This window comes from Tachyglossus aculeatus, chromosome 18 (assembly GCF_015852505.1).
Source record: "Tachyglossus aculeatus isolate mTacAcu1 chromosome 18, mTacAcu1.pri, whole genome shotgun sequence".
Classification (NCBI taxonomy): domain Eukaryota; kingdom Metazoa; phylum Chordata; class Mammalia; order Monotremata; family Tachyglossidae; genus Tachyglossus; species Tachyglossus aculeatus.
In genome coordinates this window covers 37990960-38010055 of record NC_052083.1, presented here as the reverse complement: position 1 = coordinate 38010055, position 19096 = coordinate 37990960, and the positions used below count along the sequence as shown (strand labels likewise).

Genomic DNA, 19096 nt, shown 5'->3' with positions numbered 1-19096 from the left:
AGAGAGGAAGAAGTTCCGTGGCTGTTGCTCGTGTCTAGTGAATGGCACTCTAAAGTTAAGAGGGAAGAGTTATTGCACATTCTCATTTGGGGATGCCCTTGGCCCCCGGGGACCCTCGGAAGTGGTCTAGCCTTGTTCAGGGACCGTCCAAACCGGTAAACACGTACACATGAACAATAATGCCAATGTGTTAGATGAACTGTACAGACAGTAGAATCCTCAGCTGACCACAACTAAAGACAGATGTGCCAACTAAGCAGTGACTGATTATCAGAGGCTTAAACAACTTGTTCTCGGTTTCACTTTGTTAACTGCTTTAAAAATTGGACGAAGCATTGATATATTTAAAAAAAACAAAAACAAAAAAAAAAAAACGACCACCAGAAACCGATCAAAATTCAGCAGCTTAGCAGCTAGAGCAGGGAAGCGGCATGAAGTGGGAAACCGGCTATGCAGCAGGGAAGCTGATGACGTAGTTACCAATTCATACCTGGTTTTACTACTGTGAATAAGCCTCTAATGCCCACCTCCAATCTAAACAGCCAACTCATAGCTGCCAAAAAAAAACCCACCCCCCCCACCCAGAGTTTCACTTGCCCTTACTCAGAATGGCAAGCCTGCTTAAGTGCGCCAATTCAGTGGATTCTACTGACTTGCCCCCCACCCAATTCCTAAAACTGGAGATTAAAAGATAAACCCTGTGAAAAGTGAGTGCTTAAATAAACCCAGAGGCATGCAAGTGAACATCCATTCAGCATTCTCTGCCAGCCTAGTCACTTTGCTGCCTGTCACCAACTCCTCTCCTCCCTTCCCGCCTCCCCCCCCCACTGTTGGCTAGTGTGTCTGTCGACCGGTTATACTAGGCAGAGCTAGCCAAATTTCAGTCCGCACTGAGGTTCTGCTTTGCAGTTAGTAAAAGCGTTAGTCGGTAAGGTAAGCCAGCTAAGGAAGACTTGCTGCTTTTCAATTAAAATTGTTCCCTTGATCTCAATTCTTCAGCTACCCCTTTTCCTTATCCAAAGGCAGACGGAAAATCCTGAATGGAAGACTGACTTTCACCCATGATTAGTGAGTCAAATCCATCACGTATTCCACCCACTGGACTTCTGGCCTAGCCCTGTTACCTTCTCCCTCTTCCATCAGCTCATCTTTCTCTTCCTCCTCCTCCTCCTCCTCCTCTGCATTAGCAGGCCCTTCGGCATTTTCTTCTGTTGGCTTTTCGGCCGCCGCCTGGGCCACCTCTTCACTTTCCGCCCCGTTTAGGGTCGCCTCGGCCGCTTCGGTGGAAGTGCTGGGCTCCTCCTTGGCTGCCTTTAGCTCGTCCTTTGGTTCTTCCTCCGTAACAGGGCCCTCTTTCAGCTGCTCCTCTAGCACTTCTGGACCATCTTCTGAGGCAGTTTCCCGCTCTTCTGGCTTCTCCTCGCTGACCCCGCCCAGCTCCTCTTCAGGCTTGGCCTCTCCCGCTTCTTCACAGGTCTCCGATGGCTTTCCTTCCCCGGCTTTGGCTTCCTGCTCCTCTGGCCGTTCCTTCGCCTGCTCTTCGGGTTCCTCCTTGGCAACCTCCATCGGCTCTGCTTCCTCGGCTATTGCCGCTCCCTTGTCGGCCGGTTTCTCTGCTGGGGCCTGGTCAGCCCGCTCCCCTGCAGCCTCCGCCTGCTGTTCCCCTGCGCTTCCGGCTCCTTCGCCCTGTTTTTCCTCCAGCTCCCCGTCCTCTTCTGGCTCCTCTGCTTCGGGCTCTGTTCTCGCTTCTGAAACAGGCGTTTCTTGTACCTCGGCTTCCACTGGCAGTCCAGCAAAATCTGTTGTCTCTTCGGTAATTTCGCCTGGCTTCTCTGGCGTTCCGGCTTTCTCTTGGGGCTTGTCTTCAGCGTCTGCCATTTCCACATCTTCTCCTTCTGTTCCTTTCTCGCTTTTATTCTCTGCTTCCTCTGAGGTCTCCTCGTCAGATTTCTTGGTCTCCGCCTCTGAAGGAGGGGCCTCTGTATCTGATTTCTTGGGTTCGCCTCCTACTGCAGGAGTCTCCTCTTCCAGTTTCTTGGTTTCGGTCTCTTCTTCCGATTTTGGCAGTTCTGCCCCTGAGGCAGGAGCCTCTGTCTCTGATTTCTTGGTTCCATCTTCAATTGCAGGAATCTCCTCTTCCGGCTTCACGGTTTCTGGCTTTCCCTCTGATTTCTCAGTTTCTGCCTCCAATTTGCTGGTTTCTGCCTCTACCGCTGAAGCTTCTCCCTCTGATTTTTTGGTTTCAGCCTCTGCAGAAAGAGTCTCTCCTTCTGATTTGACTTCTGCCTCTACGGCAGGAGCCTCTCCCTCCGATTTCTTGGTTTCTTCCTCTACGGCAGGGGCCTCTCCCTCCGATTTCTTGGTTTCTTCCTCTACTGGAGTCTCTCCCTCCGACTTTTTGGTTTCTTCTTTTTCCCCCATGGCGTCATATACCTGTTCTCTCAACTCTTCCCTTGCTTCCTCTACATGATTAAGGAACATGAAGCATAAACATTTCTTCGAATTTAGTGATAAAGGCATAAATGGAAACTGAAAATATCCCCCCCGCCCCACTTAAACCCTCAAACGTCTAGTTGTGAAAAGTTATAAACGGAAAGTTTAGAATTGGTCTTTTGCCTTTGAAAACTAAAGCAAGTTAAGAATGGAGGCCCAGCCAGCTAAGCAGCTTATGCCCGAAGAACCCAAGCTCTTTTCAAACAACTTTATGTAATGCTCAATTTATACTAGAGCATTTTCATATACAGGGGTTAAAAGCAAGAGATGCCAAGCTTTTCCATTCCGATCTAAGGTTGTTCTGTCAAACCCTACAGATTTCAGTCTGCAATGGAACACAGATTACTGGCTTCCTTTGAATTCTGACAGCTACCGTAATAGGCCACCTTCCCCAAATAATACGAAATAACGCACAGAACCTCAATACGTTGCTAAAAAGATACAAAGCTGCCCAGGCTGGTTTACAAATTTGGATCGAGGAAATCTTTTGGGTTTGAACCCTCATTTAAAGCATTACAAAATCTGGGAACTGGCTTTCTGTTTTTGGCGAGGAGCAGTCGTCCTCTCGAGGTGGTAAAGGCTTCGAGCTGAGTGTGCCTGCTCCAGGTTTCAGCTGTCAATTACCACCAACTAAGCACCCTCTGCATGCACGGCCCTCTTCCAGGTTTTGCAGCCGAGACTGCCGAGCGCGGGACGGGCCCTCCGTTGCCCCTAAGTGGGCACGAGAAGCGGACAGCGTGGCATCTCTAAAATGTTATATGTAGCTCTACATACCATCTATGTTATCAGTACTTTCTACCAAAGAGTCATCTTCTGTCTTTTCTCCTTCCTCTTCTTCCACATGCACTCCTTCCAGGGCATTTCCTAACACACCATTCTCCATTCTAGGAGGAGAACAAACAAAACAGAAAGCACCAAGATATGACAACTAGGGTCCTCTAATTGGGATTGCCTACAAAGTAAGCTCAGTGCCACTTAGAAGACGTGAATGCAGAGAGTCACAGGATGCCAAGTGTGGGGAATGCAGAAGGATTAGTGCTCACTGGAGAAAAGAAGGGATAGCGACAGCTAAAGCAAACTAAAGCGACGTGACTTTAAGCTGACAATCATCTCGTGACTGTCCTCCTCCTCTGGGCCAGGGCAGTCTCGTACCGTTTAGTTTCATGCCAGAACAAGCGCCACACATTTGCCGTTTCTTATTTGGGAAAATGTAAACTACTTCAGGGGGAGGTCGATAGTTCTTCCACCATCATCCCCAGGATCTACTGAGGTGAGCTACCGTACTAAGGAGGACTTGAGAGATCTGCAAGTGGTTCTGGCCTTCAAGAAACTTAAAGGTAACAGTGGCAGGGCCCAGTGTTTTAAACTCTGATTAAAAATGTGAAGACAGACCACCTGAAGCTGTCCAGACCCCATATTTATGCCCATGAGGTTTTTGTTCCTCAAAAGCCCACAGTGTGCACCAATGTAACTCAAATGCAGGGATCTCTTTATCCATTTCTTTTCCCTAAATTTCTTGGCCCAACTTTAGTCGCCCCCAAAGAATGAATTATCAACACAATCATCCAGGGGTGACCAAATTACAAAATTCTGCCTTACCCTAACTTGTGTCCGGCACCAAAGTTTCTCCCCTTGAAAAATTATCTTATCTTTAGACTTTAGTGCATGATGTTTCAAACATTCTGGGGCCTGGTATGGCTTCTCTTGCCCAGATATGGTGCATCTGTTGTTACTCTATCCCGCCGCCTTTTTTTTTTTTGGTGGTGATTGGGGCGGCCAGGGGGAGAAGAGCAAGGGAGGTCTCTCTCTAAGAACTCCTCGGGAGTTTTTCAAACACATCAACCTTCTGCCTTGCCCAAAACTTGCTGCTTATGCTTTTCTTACTTTTTCAAGCTGATTCTGTCTAGCTCCAAGCCTCAAAATACCCCTTTAAACTACACCCTAGAGAAGGTTCCACACTTAATTCAATAGTGTTAAAATAGATCCATAGTATCCCCTTTACATCTTGAGGTTTGATATACATACCTTGCCAGCTCTAGAAGAGATTTCCCATAGAAAAAGAAGGCTTCCCCACACTCATTAGCTGTTTCGCCATATTTCTTACCCCTGCGAAAAGGGACACGGCATGAGATGCAAAGTCACTCTTAGCAGATAGATATTTTCTTTATCAACTCCCAAAGTTTAGAACCAGAGGGGAGCTTACAAGCCGAATCACTGAATTACAAGCTGAATAATTCTGCTTTTCACCCTGTGTCAGTCCAAGTCTTGGGCTTAGTTCAGGACAAAAATTTAACGACCTTACTAGAAACAGAGGCAAGCACTTACAAAAGACTAGCCGCTTCTTGGAATGCATTGACAGCTGCTGGAATATCTCCCATTACCAGATGTTTCTGTCCCAGGCCCAGGAGTTTCTTCGCTTCACTGTCCACATCCACACTGGGAGGGAAACAGGACATAAAAAATAAAATAAAATAAGATCAACAAGAAGAATGGGAAGTGTTCCAAAAGCCAAAACCACCCACAAATGAATGTAGCTCTAGAAAAGTCAGCCTAGAATTCGGAACAACCAACTCCTAACAGCTTGGGCAGGAAGAGGCGTTAATTCACTCGCCTTAGGCAGGATGGTCACAAAAGTCTTTCTTCCTCCTCTTTGGTCTCCCCATCTCCGACCTCTCTCCCTTTCAGCCTGCTAGGTGCTGCTGCCCAGATTTTCTTCCTGAAACGTCCCTTGGCACTCATCAATCTGTTCCTCAAAAACCTCCAACAGCTTCCCTACTACTGCTACTCCACTCCTGCCCTTCCCAGGGTGGCTTTCACTATTTGCAGTTTAGTACAAAAAGCACTCTTTTCTTCCCCCCCGGTGTCAGGGTGAGGCAATTATGCCAGCCAATTTGGTATACACCTTCTCTTCGTTCATGTCTTAGACCAACGACTGCATGACATCCAGCCTAGATCGTCAAAGTTTCTTACCTGTCACTTTTGTCTGAAGATGTAGAGGGAGCGGGTGCCTCCTCTTCCATTCTGCAATTATAAAAGGAAAAGGCAGTTGATTAAGCTGCCAGGCACTTCATCCATAAGGACCGCGAGTACAGTAAGTTAACAGAACATTTTAAGGGGTACAGTGGTAGGGCCCTCAAGAGATTTATTAGCCTCCTCTTCAAACACCCCTAACCCACCCAGGGCAGACAAAAATTTCTCTTTCAAAGCATCCTGAAGTCCCTTCCATTATTCTGGGTGTGGACAGGTCCATTCAATGCATATGCAGCTCCCAAATCAGCCCTGTCCTCTGCTGTCCTGGGGGCATCTGGCCCGCCCAAGACCTTTGGCCTCTCTCATGGGGGAAGGCAGACATTAGTCCCTGCTATCCACTTGCCACTAGACCTCTGAAGAGGCCAAGAGAGCTTGGGGGGGAGAGGGGAGAGGACCTTGCAGCTGAGGTTCCCAACAGGGAGGGGTCTACCTGGAATATCAGATATAGGCTGGGAGCCATCTGAAAGGCCGCATTCTAGGTTTGCTGGTTTCGGGTAGGCCTGCACCTAATTGAGGTACCAAGTGGGACACCCCCTTTCCTCATTCACCCAAGAGGAAAGCCTGAGCTTGCCCTGGGACCATGGAGGTAGGGGAAGGAGTTAAAATGACTGGCTCTAAAGCCCCAACCGAGGGACTGGGGGGGTTCAGGGGGGTGTCACTGCATCCTTCTCAGCCTACTAGGAAACAGGGCAACTCATGTGGTTCAGATCAAAATAGCACTGAGTATATCACACAAATGTATTTATGGAGCACTTAGTTGGTAGACACGTTCCCTGCCCACAATGAGGTGACAGTCTAGAGGGGGAGACAGACATTAATATGTTACAGATATGCACCAAGTGCTATGGGGCTGAGGGGAAGGGGTGAATAAAGGGTGCAGATCCAAGTATAAAGGGCAACGCAGAAGGGAATGGGAGAAGAGGAAATGAGGGACCAGTCGGTAAGGCCTCTTGGAGATGTGCCTTAAGTAGAAGGGATGGCTTTAAGGGCCTAACTCTGGCCCTTGAGGTTGGCAGTTTTGTGGTGGGGGTCACCTGCCTTGACCTAAGTTTTCCCCAAAATTCTGACATTAGCTCCACTATTCCCTGCTAAGCCTTTAGCAGCTATAAAAACCACACAACACCCCGAAAGTCAAACCAGTTTGCTTGAAAAGTAGATAGTACAAACAAAAAATGAGTAATTCACTGGGATTCGCTAACATTTAACCCCAGGCAAAGCAAACTTAAGTGTTCTAATTTTAAGTAAAAAGCCCGATCCTTGGCTTCCTTCTAGGCTCTCAACCCTAGATTAGCATCCAAGCTGCCACCCTGGTTTCCAAATCAATCCCAGCAAGCCAGTTCTGCCATAATTATGATTTTATTATACTTTTTGGCGAGAGAGTTTGGGAACACCCGTCCAAGAATGTGAGTCTGTTTGTCTGCAGGGTGCTGGTCTGCAATGGTAGTAGCGGTCCCCTCACTCAAGTTGGTCCCCTCACCTGGAGCTACCCTACCAGAAAACAGCTTTCCCCATTTTCAAAGCCCACCTAAAATCCAAACTCCTCCAGGAAGTTGTCCCTATTTCACAACACTTCAAATCTTAACAACCCAGTAGCCACTTCACACATTTCCATTTGGCCACACCCATGCACGGTACTCAGGTACACAGACATAGTCAACAAATCAATTATTTATTCCAAGTCCCCTATTTGTGAACATTTTTATGTCTATTTCCCATTAGAGAAGGAGCTATTCCTGGACAGAGAATGAGGCTTGTGCTTCTGTTGTACTCTCAAGTGCTTCGCACTGCGCATTACTCATGGGGGTGGGGGTGGGGGGGGGGGGGAACGGATGGTCACACAACAGAACTCAGTAAATACCATCATTACTACTATTACAGCAAGCCTTTCTGGCTACAACATGCCAGTGCCAAAGAAACAAGGTCACAACAGGTAGTACAAATATTTCAGGCAGATGCATCTGAATATGCATGTATGAATTAAAGTACATGTAATGACCCTATTTATGGAGCGCTCACTGTGTGCAGAGCTCTGTATTAAGTGCTTGAGACAGTACAACGTAACAGAGTTGGTAATTGTAATAAATGTGGCATTTGCTAAGCACTCAGAGACCGCGCTTCGGGGTAAATAAACAATCAGATCAGAGTCCCTGTCCCACATGTACTCAAACTCTAAGTCAGCAGGGTGGGGAAGAGAACCAGTATGGAGCATATGTACATGAGTGCTGAAGTAGGAATAAAATACCTAAGAGCAGCTGTAAAATGGAAATTAAGTTTTACTCTTTAAGAGAGTATCTATCTGGCACTTTGCCTGTAGCCATTTCATTTACCCCCCAAACAGAGGGGCCTTCTTGAAATTAAAGCTTTCAAGTTGGCTATGTTTATGATTTTTTTTAAATGGTGAAATTATTGTCAGTCAGTCAATCAATCATATTTAGAGTGCTTACTGCGTGCTGATCACTGTACTAGGGGCTGGGAGAGTACAAGACACTAGGTGAGGAGACACCTAAAAATCCAATTATAAAATATTTATAAGGTAGGAAGACATGGTGACAGGGAAGCTTGACACAGGTGGTCGAAATACCGTGCTCTAAGATGACTCAAAAATGTGTTTACCCAAATCTGGCTGCACTATTTTCTGAATATCTTGAAAAAGAACTATCAAAAGTTCCAGGCATCTTTTTTCATTTGCAGCTTTTCAAGGGCCGCATCAGGCTCACAGAGCACTGAGCAAAGCAAAATCATGAGATATAGATTCTACGTAAGCTTCCAACCCTACATTTTTCATACAGTAATACAGAGAAGCTTTCCAGTACTTGAATTAACAGGCCTGTCACACACAAGAAGGAATGAATATTTTTTAAAAGTCAGTAGTTGACAATAAAATTCTACATTTATCAGAGTTGAGAAGCAGCATGTCCTATTGGAAAGACATGGACTTGCAGAAGACCTGGATTTTAATCTAAGCTTGGCTGACCTTTGGGCAAGTTTATTCTGTGCCTTGAGACTCCTCTCCCTTCTACTTAGGCTCTGAGTTCCAGATAGATTATCAGATCAGAAGGAGTCCTATCTTGTATCTAGCTCTATGCGTAGTAAGTACATTGCTTGGCACACAGTATGTACTTAAATAGCACAATTATTTTTATTAGCTCCCATGAATGAAAAGAAGTGGGTGCATCCTCTATTTCCCCATTTGAGAAGCAGCGTGGCTCAGTGGAAAGAGGCCGCGCTTTGAAGTCAGAGGTCATGGGTTCAAACCCCAGTTCTGCCAATTTTCAGCTGTGTGACTTTGGGCAAGTCACTTCACTTCTCTGTGCCTCAGTTACCTCATCTGTAAAATGGGGATTAAGACTGTGAGCCCCCCGTGGGACAACCTGATCACCCTGTAACCTCCCCAGCGCATAGAACAGTGCTTTGCACATAATAAGCGCTTAATAAATGTCATCATTATTCTTATTAACACCGACATAAGCATCGTCTGCTTTGAAAATCCATCCCCTTCACCTGCGTCTGATCCCCATCCCTTCCCGGCTTATAAAACACTCTTCCCTCTCTAACTGCCATCCCTGACCGTTGAGGCAGGGACTGAGTCCAACTTGATAGCCTTTTATCTACCCTAGCGCTTGATACAGTACTTGGAACATAGTACGTGCTAAAGTGCAATTTTAAAAAAGAAGGGGAAATGAGGGCTTGGTTGGGGAAGTCTCTTGGAGAAGATGATTTTAATTAGGCTTTGAGGGTGAGGACAGTGGTGGCAGGGTGGTGGTCTGCCACAGGAATGGGGAGGGAATTCCAGGGCAATTGTCAGCGACAAGGTGGAGGGAGAGAGTAATTTGGTGTTACAGGAACAGAGTGTTCAGGCTGGGGTGTAGTAGGAGGGAGGGAGCGAGCTGATTGAGAGCTTTAAAGCCCATGGTGAGAAACTCTGCCACTGCTCTGCCTTCTAAATCTACTGCACTCACTCCTTTAGAGAGCAACTCTGATCCTACTACTTCTACAACTGCTAGGCTAAAGCAGTGTGGCTAAGTGGAAAAAACACAGGCCTGGGAGTTGGAAGGTCTGGGTGCTAGTCCAGACTCTACACTTGCGTGCTGTGTGACAGTGAGCAAGTCACTTCTCTATGTCTGTTTGCACGCCTACGAAAAGGAGATTCAATCCTTATTCTCCCTCCTCCTCGAACTTAGCAGCCTCACGTGGGGCAGGGACTGCATCAGAGCTGATTATCTTGTCTTAACCCCAATGTTTAGCATAGAATAAGCGCTTAAATATCACCATTATGGCTCCCAAATCTACTTCACTAGCCCTGACCTCTCTCCTCCTCTGCAATCTCACCACCCCTTCTGCTTTCACAGCAGCTCTACGAGAATGTTCTTCCATCACCTCCAATTCAAGGTATTCCAAACAAGACTCCCTACCTTTCCTTTCACATCTTAAAAAAAGAAAAAAAGAAACAAAAAAAGCACCGTGCACGATGCAGTGGAGTAGAAACAAAACAATCAGGGTTTTTTTTAAAATGGTATTTGTTACACACTCACTGTGCTAGGCACTGTTCTACACGCTGGGAATAGACACAAGCCCATCGGGTTGGACACCATCTCTTTCCCACATGGAGCTCAGTCATAATCCCCATTTTACAGATGAGGGAGACTGAGGCCCAGAGAAGTGAAGTGACTTCTCCAAGGTCACAGAGCAGACAAGTGGAAGAGCCGGGATTAGAACCCAGGTATATCTGACTCCTAAACCCGTGCTCTATCCATTAGGGCACGCAGGTTCCTGTCTTCAAACTTAAACTACTCCATCTCAGATACCACCACTACCCTCTTCCTCTCTCAAACACAAAACCGTGACATTATCCTTGACTCCTCCCCTTTCAAGTCCCATACTCAATCACCAAATCCTGAATTCTCCCCCCTCTACATTTCCAGAATCCACCCTCCTCTCCTTCCAGAGTCAACCCAACATTCCATGCATGTCCTATCCCAGCTTGACTACTTCATTAGCCTTTTCCCTGATCTCTCCGCCTCCCATCTCATACCTCACTCTGCTGCCACAATCGCTTTTCTCAAGCATCGTTCTGCCCATCTCCCCAATCCCCAAAACCCTCCCAAGACTACCCATTCTTCTCCATATTCATTCAATCGTATTTACTGAGCGCTTACTGTGTGCAGAACACTGTACTAAGCGCTTCTCCATATTGAGCAACAGCTCCCTACCATGAGACCTTAAAGATAGTCCGTCAGCTGTCTCCCTTATACTTAACCACTAGCTTCTACCACAACTTTTTGTACTGGGACAGAGTAGAAAAACGGCTAAAGGCCACGGTAACTGGTGTAGGTGCCATATAAAGATACTCTTGCGAAAAGGAAACATTTCTCACCCTCATCATTCTCCCCAAGCTAGTCTATTCCATATGACTTTTTAAATACTTTTTAAATATGGTACTTAAGTGCTGTGTTTCAAGCACTGTATTAAGCACTGGGGCAAAGTAAATACCATTACTACTACTAATCAGGTTGAATGCAGTCCCTGTTCCACATGGTTTCCCAAGCTAATGGGGGCATTCTCATCAATTCTGCCACTAAACTCCCATACCATTCCCTCCCCCTTCACATTTGCAAAATCTAGGTAGAAAGCTCCATCTGGAATAATTTCTCATCTCTCCACTTCATATCCCCTACCCAACTGCTATTTCAGCCCTTAACACCTATGTACATTGTCAGCTGGGTGACTTTGGGCAAGTCACTTACTTCTCAGTGTCTCAGTTACCTCATTTGTAAAATGGGGATGAAGACTGTGAGCCCCACATGGGACAAGCCCACTGTTGGGTAGGGACTGTCTCTATATGTTGCCAATTTGTACTTCCCAAGCGCTTAGTACAGTGCTCTGCACATAGTAAGCGCTCAATAAATATGATTGATGATGATGATGACAACCTGATCACCTTGTATCTACTCCAGCGCTTAGAACAGTGCTGGGCACATAGTAAGCGCTTAACAAATACTGTTATTTTTTTCTATCTTCCCCAACAGATCAAGGGCAGGGTCTATTGTAGTCCCTCAAGCACTTCCTACCTACAAATGCTCTGCACACAATAGGCGCTCAATACATACTACTGATGGGCTTTAGCTCGTAGCTTAACAATCAAATGTACCCAGCTCTCATAGATGCAGGGATTGCATTCTGTAAAGCTGTTTCTTCTGACACCATAGTGCCCTAATTTCCAAAAGGCTCAGACAAAAGCACATTCTGGTAATATTGGGTATGGTGGCACTAGCATTTAGTTTCTATACATAACCCATGCCCAGTTATCACCGTGTTGAGGCTAGATCGTTGTTGGAGAATTAGGGCACGGTCTCCCGATGACGGAAACTGGACATCGGGATTGCAACAGTGAGTGTCCCCTCAATGTTGGGTTTTGTGAGAATGCCAACTAGAAGCATAAACTTATAGATATGCCCACAGATGTTTGGAGAGGGAGCCTAACCACAAGGTGGGAGAGGGAGGTGTGCAGACTGACTTGGGCAGAGCAGAGGACAAATGATGAGGGGACAATTACAGGGAAAAATGGGTATTTCCTTCCCATTTTACAGACGAGGAAACTGAAGTACAGAAAAGTTAAATGACTTGCTCAAGGTTACAGAGCAGGCAAGCAGAGGACCTGGGGTTAGGACACAAGTCTCCTGGCTCTTTCCACTAAGCCATGCCGCCTAGGAATGAGGACGCCAAGGGTGGGGCGGGGATTAAAAACGTTTTCCACTCTCAGACACTATAGTAATTACTACGCTCATCAGCTCTCCTGGCTTTGCCTCACACCTCCTCCGTCATCTCATGTTTCCTCTACCTTCAAAGACAACTCCAGATGGACTCCAGCTGGCATCTTAAATTCAGTGTCTGAAACTGAATTTACCTTCCCTCCCAAATCGTCTCCAGCACTTGGCACATAGTAAGTGCTTAACAAAAGCCAAAATTATTCATTATTATTATTGCTATTCTTGTCTCTGAAGCCCAGTACACTTGGTGTCATCCCTGTCTCCTCCTGGTCCTTCAACTCTCACATGCTTAATCCCACAACAATTCCCAGATTTCCCCCTTCCTCTTCACTCAAATGGCCACCGCCTGTTGTTTTTTCATACGGTATTTGTTAAGTGCTTACTCTGTGCCAGGCATGGTACTAATTACTGGGGTAGATTAAGCTAATTATTCATTCATTCAACCGTATTTACTGAGCGCTTACTGTGTGCAGAGCACTGTACTAACACTTGGAAAGTACAATTCAGCACTAGAGAGAGACAATCCCTGCCCACACTGGGCTTAGAGTCTAGAAGGGGGGGGGGGGGGGTAAAGACATCAAAACAAGTAAACAGGTATGAATGTAAATAGAATTACATACATCAATGTATGTATATGCATGGCATATTCATACTATACTATAGTATATAATCAGGTTGGACACTGGCCAAGTCCCACTTGAAGCTCAATCTTTACCTCCATTTTACAGATGAGGTAACAGGCACAGAAATTAAGTGACTTACCCAAGGTCACAGGGCAGACAAGTGGTAGAGCCGGAGTTCGAACCCGGGTCCTTCTGACCCCCCAGGCCCAGGGTCTATCCACTAGGCCCGGCTGCTTCTCACTGGTTTGGTCCAGGCGCTCATCATATACTGCTGAATCGAGGGGACTACATCAGCCTTCTCCTTCAAGGCTGGATCTCCTATCTGTATGTCACTGGGGTCACTGTGCTGGCCCAAGATGACATTCTGCACCCATCAAACCCCTCCAATGGCTACCGATTCCTCTCTACATCAAGCAAAACACTCCTGAACACTGGCTTTAAGAGATTCCATGAGCTCGCTCCCTCTTAGTCTCATCTCCCACTACATCCCGTCTTGCACTCTTCACTTGTGAAGGGTTAACAACATATTCCAGGAGCAGCATGGCCTGAGCCTGGGAGTCGGAGGACCTGGATTCTAATCCCAGCTCTGGGATCTTGGGCAAATCATGGAGTTTCCCTGGGCCTCAGTTGCCTCACCTGTTAAATGGAGATTCAATGCCCATTCTCCCTCCTACTTAAGGAGGGACCCTATTTGGGACAGGGACTGTTTGTGAACTCGTTACCTCATATCTACCCCAGGGCTTAGCAGAGTACTTGACACTGAGTAAGCATTTAACAAATACCAAAATAATAATATAATATGTATTATAATATAAAAATATAAAATAATGAATAAGCCGCTCTACAACACACCAGACAAGAAATCAATCATCTCTATATGAAGTTACAGACACTGGTTAATCAATGGTAATTGACCGCTTAGTATGAGCAGGACACTGTACTGAGCGCTTGGGAAAACACGCTACAGCAACACAGTTGGCCATGAATTCCTTCACATTTAAGTGATCCAGAATGAGGCCTGGATTCAGGGAAGGCACAAAATGTCTTTCGGCATCCGCATGCCAAAGACATATCATACTTGAGACAACGGCAGGAGACCAGAAGAGCACTGGAAGAGCAAGCAACCTCAAGCCAAGGAGGGTAAGCTTTAAACAGGCAAACTGTTCAGTCCGTCAATAAAAATTATAAGGCGTTTACAATATGCCAAGTACTACACTCAACTCGGTGGTAGGTAGAAGATAATCAGGTTGCACATACTCCCTGTCCCATATGGGGCTCACAATTACAGAGGAGGGAGAGGCTCACATCTCTATTCTAGAGATGAGGAAACTAGACACAGAAGTTAAGCGACTTTCCCAAGGTCACTCAGTACGGCAGATAAGGGGCATTGTCCCACACCACGCCTTCTTAACACATTTTGGATTAAAATGGTGCTGGGGAATTAAAGAACAGGAGCCAAGTACATGCAAATGTGTAAAAACCTAACTGCTAGAACTGTTGGATAATTGAGAAGTGTCATCTAAGGACTTGGGTATCCACACCCTAAATTGGACTTATGCACAGCATTCATGTGTGTGTATATACATATATATGTAATATATGTACATTATATATTATAATGTATTATAATTATATATACTTATAATTATATATTAACATTATATATATTATTTATATCAATGTCTGTCTGCCCCTCTAGGCTGTAAGCTTGTTGTGGGCAAAGAACGTATCTGCCATATTGTTTTATTGTTCTCTCCCTAGCCATTAGTACAGTGCTTCCCTTCCCCACAGCACCTGTATATATGTACATATGTTTGTACATATTTGTTACTCTATTTATTTGTTTATTTATTTTACTTGTACATATCTATTCTATTTATTTTATTTTGTTAGTATGTTTGGTTTTGTTCTCTGTCTCCCCCTTTTAGACTGTGAGCCCACTGTTGGGTAGGGACTGTCTCTAGATGTTGCCAACTTGGACTTCCCAAGCGCTTAGTACAGTGCTCTGCACACAGTAAGCGCTCAATAAATACGATTGATGATGATGATATCTCTCTATACTCTACTGTTTCCTCTTATCTGTAATTAATTACATATCTGTCTCACGGTTGTGTCTAGTAGCTAAGGTACCCGTCCATGCACTTAACACAGTGCCCCTGTGCAGAGGAAATGCTCAGTAGATATTCCTGATCAAATGATATTCCTCCTCGGGAAGGCAGGTTTTCAGGAAGGCTCTAGGAAGAAAGAGGTTCAGATTTGGAAAACCATGGAAAGGGAAAACATCTAAGAGGCTGACGGGAGGAGGGGTTCACTGAACCTGGAGGGTGGTAGGTGCTAAGGAGACAATCACTTCACCCAGCAGCGGGTTATGCACATGGAATTTGTTTCACAAGAAGCTAAAAATATGAGCAGGGTCACCAGGGTCTGTCTGGACAGGTCCACTCCAGGTCACGGATGGAAGAGTTAAGTAGCGTGACCTAGAGGCAAGAGCCTGGGACTCAAAGGACCTGGGTTCTAATCCTGGCTCCGCCACTCTTCTGCTGCGTGACTTTGGACAAGTCTATCCCCTTCTCTGTGACTCAGTTTCCTCACCTACAAAGTGGGGATTCAATAGCTGTTCTCCCTCCTTAGTGTGATCTGGTTATTGTGTCTACTCCAGCTTAGCACAGTGGGCGATAGAAAGTGAGTGCTTAGAGAGTTATTGTCATTAATGATGAATAATAATAGTGTTTTTGTTAAGCGCTTATGTGCCAAGCACTGTACTGATCACTGGGGTAGAAACAAGAGAATCGGGTTGGACAGTCCCTGTCATTCATTCATATTTATTGAGCGCTTACTCTGCGCAGAGCACTGTACTAAGCACTTAGAAAGTACGATTCAGCAATAAAGACACAATCCCTGACCACAACGGGTTTACGGTCCACATGGGGCTCACATTCTTAATCCCCATTTTACAGATGAGGTAACTGAAGTGCAGAGAAATGAAGTGACTTGCCCAAAGTCCCGCAGTTGATCAGTGGCGGAGCCGGGATTAGAACCCAAGACCTTCGACTCCCAAGCCCGCCGAGCTCTTTCAACTGAATTTACAGATGAGGTAACCGAGGCGCAGAGAAGTTCAGTGACTTGTCCAAAATCACACGGCTACTACGTGTCGGAGCTGGGATTCGAACCCAGGTCCTTCCGACTCCCAGGCATGTGCTCTAAGTCACTGGGCTTCTCCAACCTTATAGTTAAGAGAGAGGGAGGGAGAGGTGAAGGGGGTCAAGAGGGTGACGGGCACATTCATTCATTCAATCGTACTTATTGAGCGCTTACTGTGTGCAGAGCACTGTACTAGATTCTATACGTCTACTCATTCATTCAATCGTGCTTATTAAGCACTTACTGCATGCAGTGCACTCTACTAGAGTACAGTGCTTAGGGAAGCAGTGTGGCTCTGTGGAAAGAGCCTGGGCTTTGGGGTCAGAGGTCATGGGTTCAAATCCCAGCTCCGCCAACTGTCAGCTGTGTGACTTTGGGCAAGTCACTTCACTTCTCTGGGTCTCAGTTACCTCATCTGTAAAATGGGGATTAAGACTGTGAGCCCTCCGTGGGGCAACCTTATCACCTTGTAACCTCCCCAGCGCTTAGAACAGTGTTTTGCGCACAGTAAGCGCCTGATGAATGCCATCATTATTACTAGGCGCTTGGGAAGTACAAATCGGCAACAAATTCATTCAATCGTATTTGAGCGCTTACTGTGTGCAGAGCGCAGTACTAAGCGCTTGGGAAGTCCAAGTTGGCAACATCTAGAGACGGTCCCTACCCACAGTGGGCTCACAGTCTAGAAGGGGGAGACAGAGAACAAAACAAAACATATTAACAAAATAAAATAGAATAAATATGTACAAATAAAATAGAGTAATAAATACGTACAAGTTCATTCATTCAGTCGTATTTATTGAGTGCTGTGTGCAGAGCACTGTACTAAGCGCTTAGGAAGGCCAAGTTGGCAACATACAGAGACGGCCCCTCCCCCACAGCGGGCTCACAGTCTAGTCATAGTTCAATGCGGGAAGGCCTCCTGGAGGAGGTGAGCTCTCAGTAGGCTGGTTCTAAGCATTGTGGCTCAGTGGAAAGAGCCCGGGCTCTGGGTTCGAATTCCGACTCTGTTACATGTCTGCTGTGTGACCTTGGGCAAGTCAGTTCACTTCTCTGAACGTCAGTTCCCTCAACTGCAAAACGGGGATTGACTGTGAGCCCCACATGGGACAACCTGATCACGTTATATCCCCCCAGCTCTTAAGAGCAGTGCTCTGCACATAGTAAGCGCTTAACAAATCCACTGTTGGGTAGGGACTGTCTCTATATGTTGCCAACTTGTCCTTCCCAAGCGCTTAGTACAGTGCTCTGTGCACAGTAAGCGCTCAATAAATACGATTGATTATTTGAAGGGAGGAAGAGCGCTAGCACATGGTTCCTGTATATACGTATGTACACACTTATTACTCTAATTATTTATTTATTTATTTTACTTGTACGTATCTATTCTACTTATTTTATTTTGTTAGTATGTTTGGTTTTGTTCTGTCTCCCCCTTTTAGAATGTGAGCCCACTGTTGGGTAGGGACCGTCTCTATGTGTTGCCAACTTGGACTTCCCAAGCGCTTAGTACAGTGCTGTGCACACAGTAAGCGCTCAATAAATACGACTGATTGATTGGTTGGTTTGAAGGAAGGAAGAGAGCTAGCACATGGTTCCTGTATATGTGTTTGTACATATTTATCACCCTAATTATTTATTTTGCTTGTCCATATCTATTCTATTTATTTTGTTAGTACGTTTGGTTTTGTTCTCTGTCTCCCCTTTTGGACTGTGAGCCCACTGTTGGGTAGGGGCCGTCTCTACGTGTTGCCAACTTGGACTTCCCAAGCGCTTAGTACAGTGTTGTGCACACAGTAAGCGCTCAATAAATACGATTGATTGATTGGAGGGCATTGGCGGACCCCCGCGCCTTTGCTCCCTCCGGCCGCCACCACCAGGGGGCGCCCCCCTCCTTCCGGCCGGCGCCGCCGCCACCAGGGGGCGCCCCCTCCTCCGGCCGCGAACAATGGGACTTTTCCCGCCTCCTCCCCAAGCCCCGCCTCCTCGCCCCCCACCACGAAGGGAGCCCGGGCCCGACGCGCATGCGCACGCGCGCGCTCCTCCGCCGCAAACCTCCGCCCTCACGGGGCGGCGGGGGGGGGCGCTCGCGCGCGCGCGTTTTGGCGCCAAATCTGGGCTGAGGCGGCGCGCGCCCGGCGCTCGCCTCAGGACGGGGGGAGGGGGTGAAGGAAAGAAGCGCTCCCCCGCACCAAGATGGCGGTTGACCCCCCCCCCAAAAATGGGGGGGAGTGAGGGAGTGAAGGAATGAAGGGGTGGCCTCCCCTCAGGCAGCCCCCCTCCCTCCCACCCCCCGCACTAGGAGGGGGCGAGCCAGGGCGGCTTCCTCCGCCGCCCCGCCCGTCGCCCTCCCCTCGGTCCCCTCCCGCTCCCCGCTTACTTTTGGTGCTCGGCGGCGGGCTCTGCGGCCATCGCGGGCCCGGGACGGACGGACAGGCGGACGGACCGACGGAAACGCGGCGGCTCCGCGAAGCGCCGACTCCGACGCGACCAAGATGGCCGATTGGAAGGGCCGTTGGCTCCGGCCGCCTTATATAGGGGCGCGGAGGCCACGCCCATCTACTTCCGGTCTCCGCCCCCCTCCTCCGATTTAAAGGGCCCGCGCGGCAGCGCCGCTCCCAGGCCCGGCCCACCAGAAGGGCATTCATTCATTCATTCATTCTTCATTCATTCATTCATTATTTATTCATTCATTCTTCATTCATTCATTATTTATTCATTCATTCTTCATTCATTCATTCATTATTTATTCATTCATTATTTATTCATTCATTATTTATTCATTCATTCTTCATTCATTCATTCATTGTTTATTCATTCATTCTTCATTCATTCATTCATTATTTATTCATTCATTCTTCATTCATTCATTCATTATTTATTCATTCATTCTTCATTCATTCATTCATTATTTATTCATTCATTCTTCATTCATTCATTGTTTATTCATTCACTCTTCATTCATTCATTCATTATTCATTCATTCATTGTTTATTCATTCATTCATTCATTCATTCATTCATTCATTCTTCATTCATTCAT

The 19096-nt window shown here is 46.6% G+C and overlaps 1 protein-coding gene across 2 annotated transcripts in view; it reads right to left on the bottom strand.

Moving 5' to 3' along the window:
• LOC119939982 (nuclear autoantigenic sperm protein) overlaps positions 1–18542 on the bottom strand; it is a 28448-nt gene extending 9906 nt beyond the window's left edge. Inside the window, exons 1-6 of one of the 2 annotated variants that reach the window (XM_038760056.1) lie at positions 18435–18542; positions 5464–5514; positions 4819–4929; positions 4519–4599; positions 3268–3377; positions 1125–2462 (exon numbers count right to left, since the gene is read on the bottom strand). In XM_038760056.1, coding sequence (XP_038615984.1) covers positions 1125–2462; positions 3268–3377; positions 4519–4599; positions 4819–4929; positions 5464–5514; positions 18435–18466 — 1723 coding nt within the window. In that variant the 5' untranslated portion in view covers positions 18467–18542. The remainder of the gene's footprint in view (positions 1–1124; positions 2463–3267; positions 3378–4518; positions 4600–4818; positions 4930–5463; positions 5515–18434) is intronic. The other variant, XM_038760057.1, reaches the window with a different exon arrangement.
• Between the last annotated feature and the right edge of the window lie 554 nt (positions 18543–19096).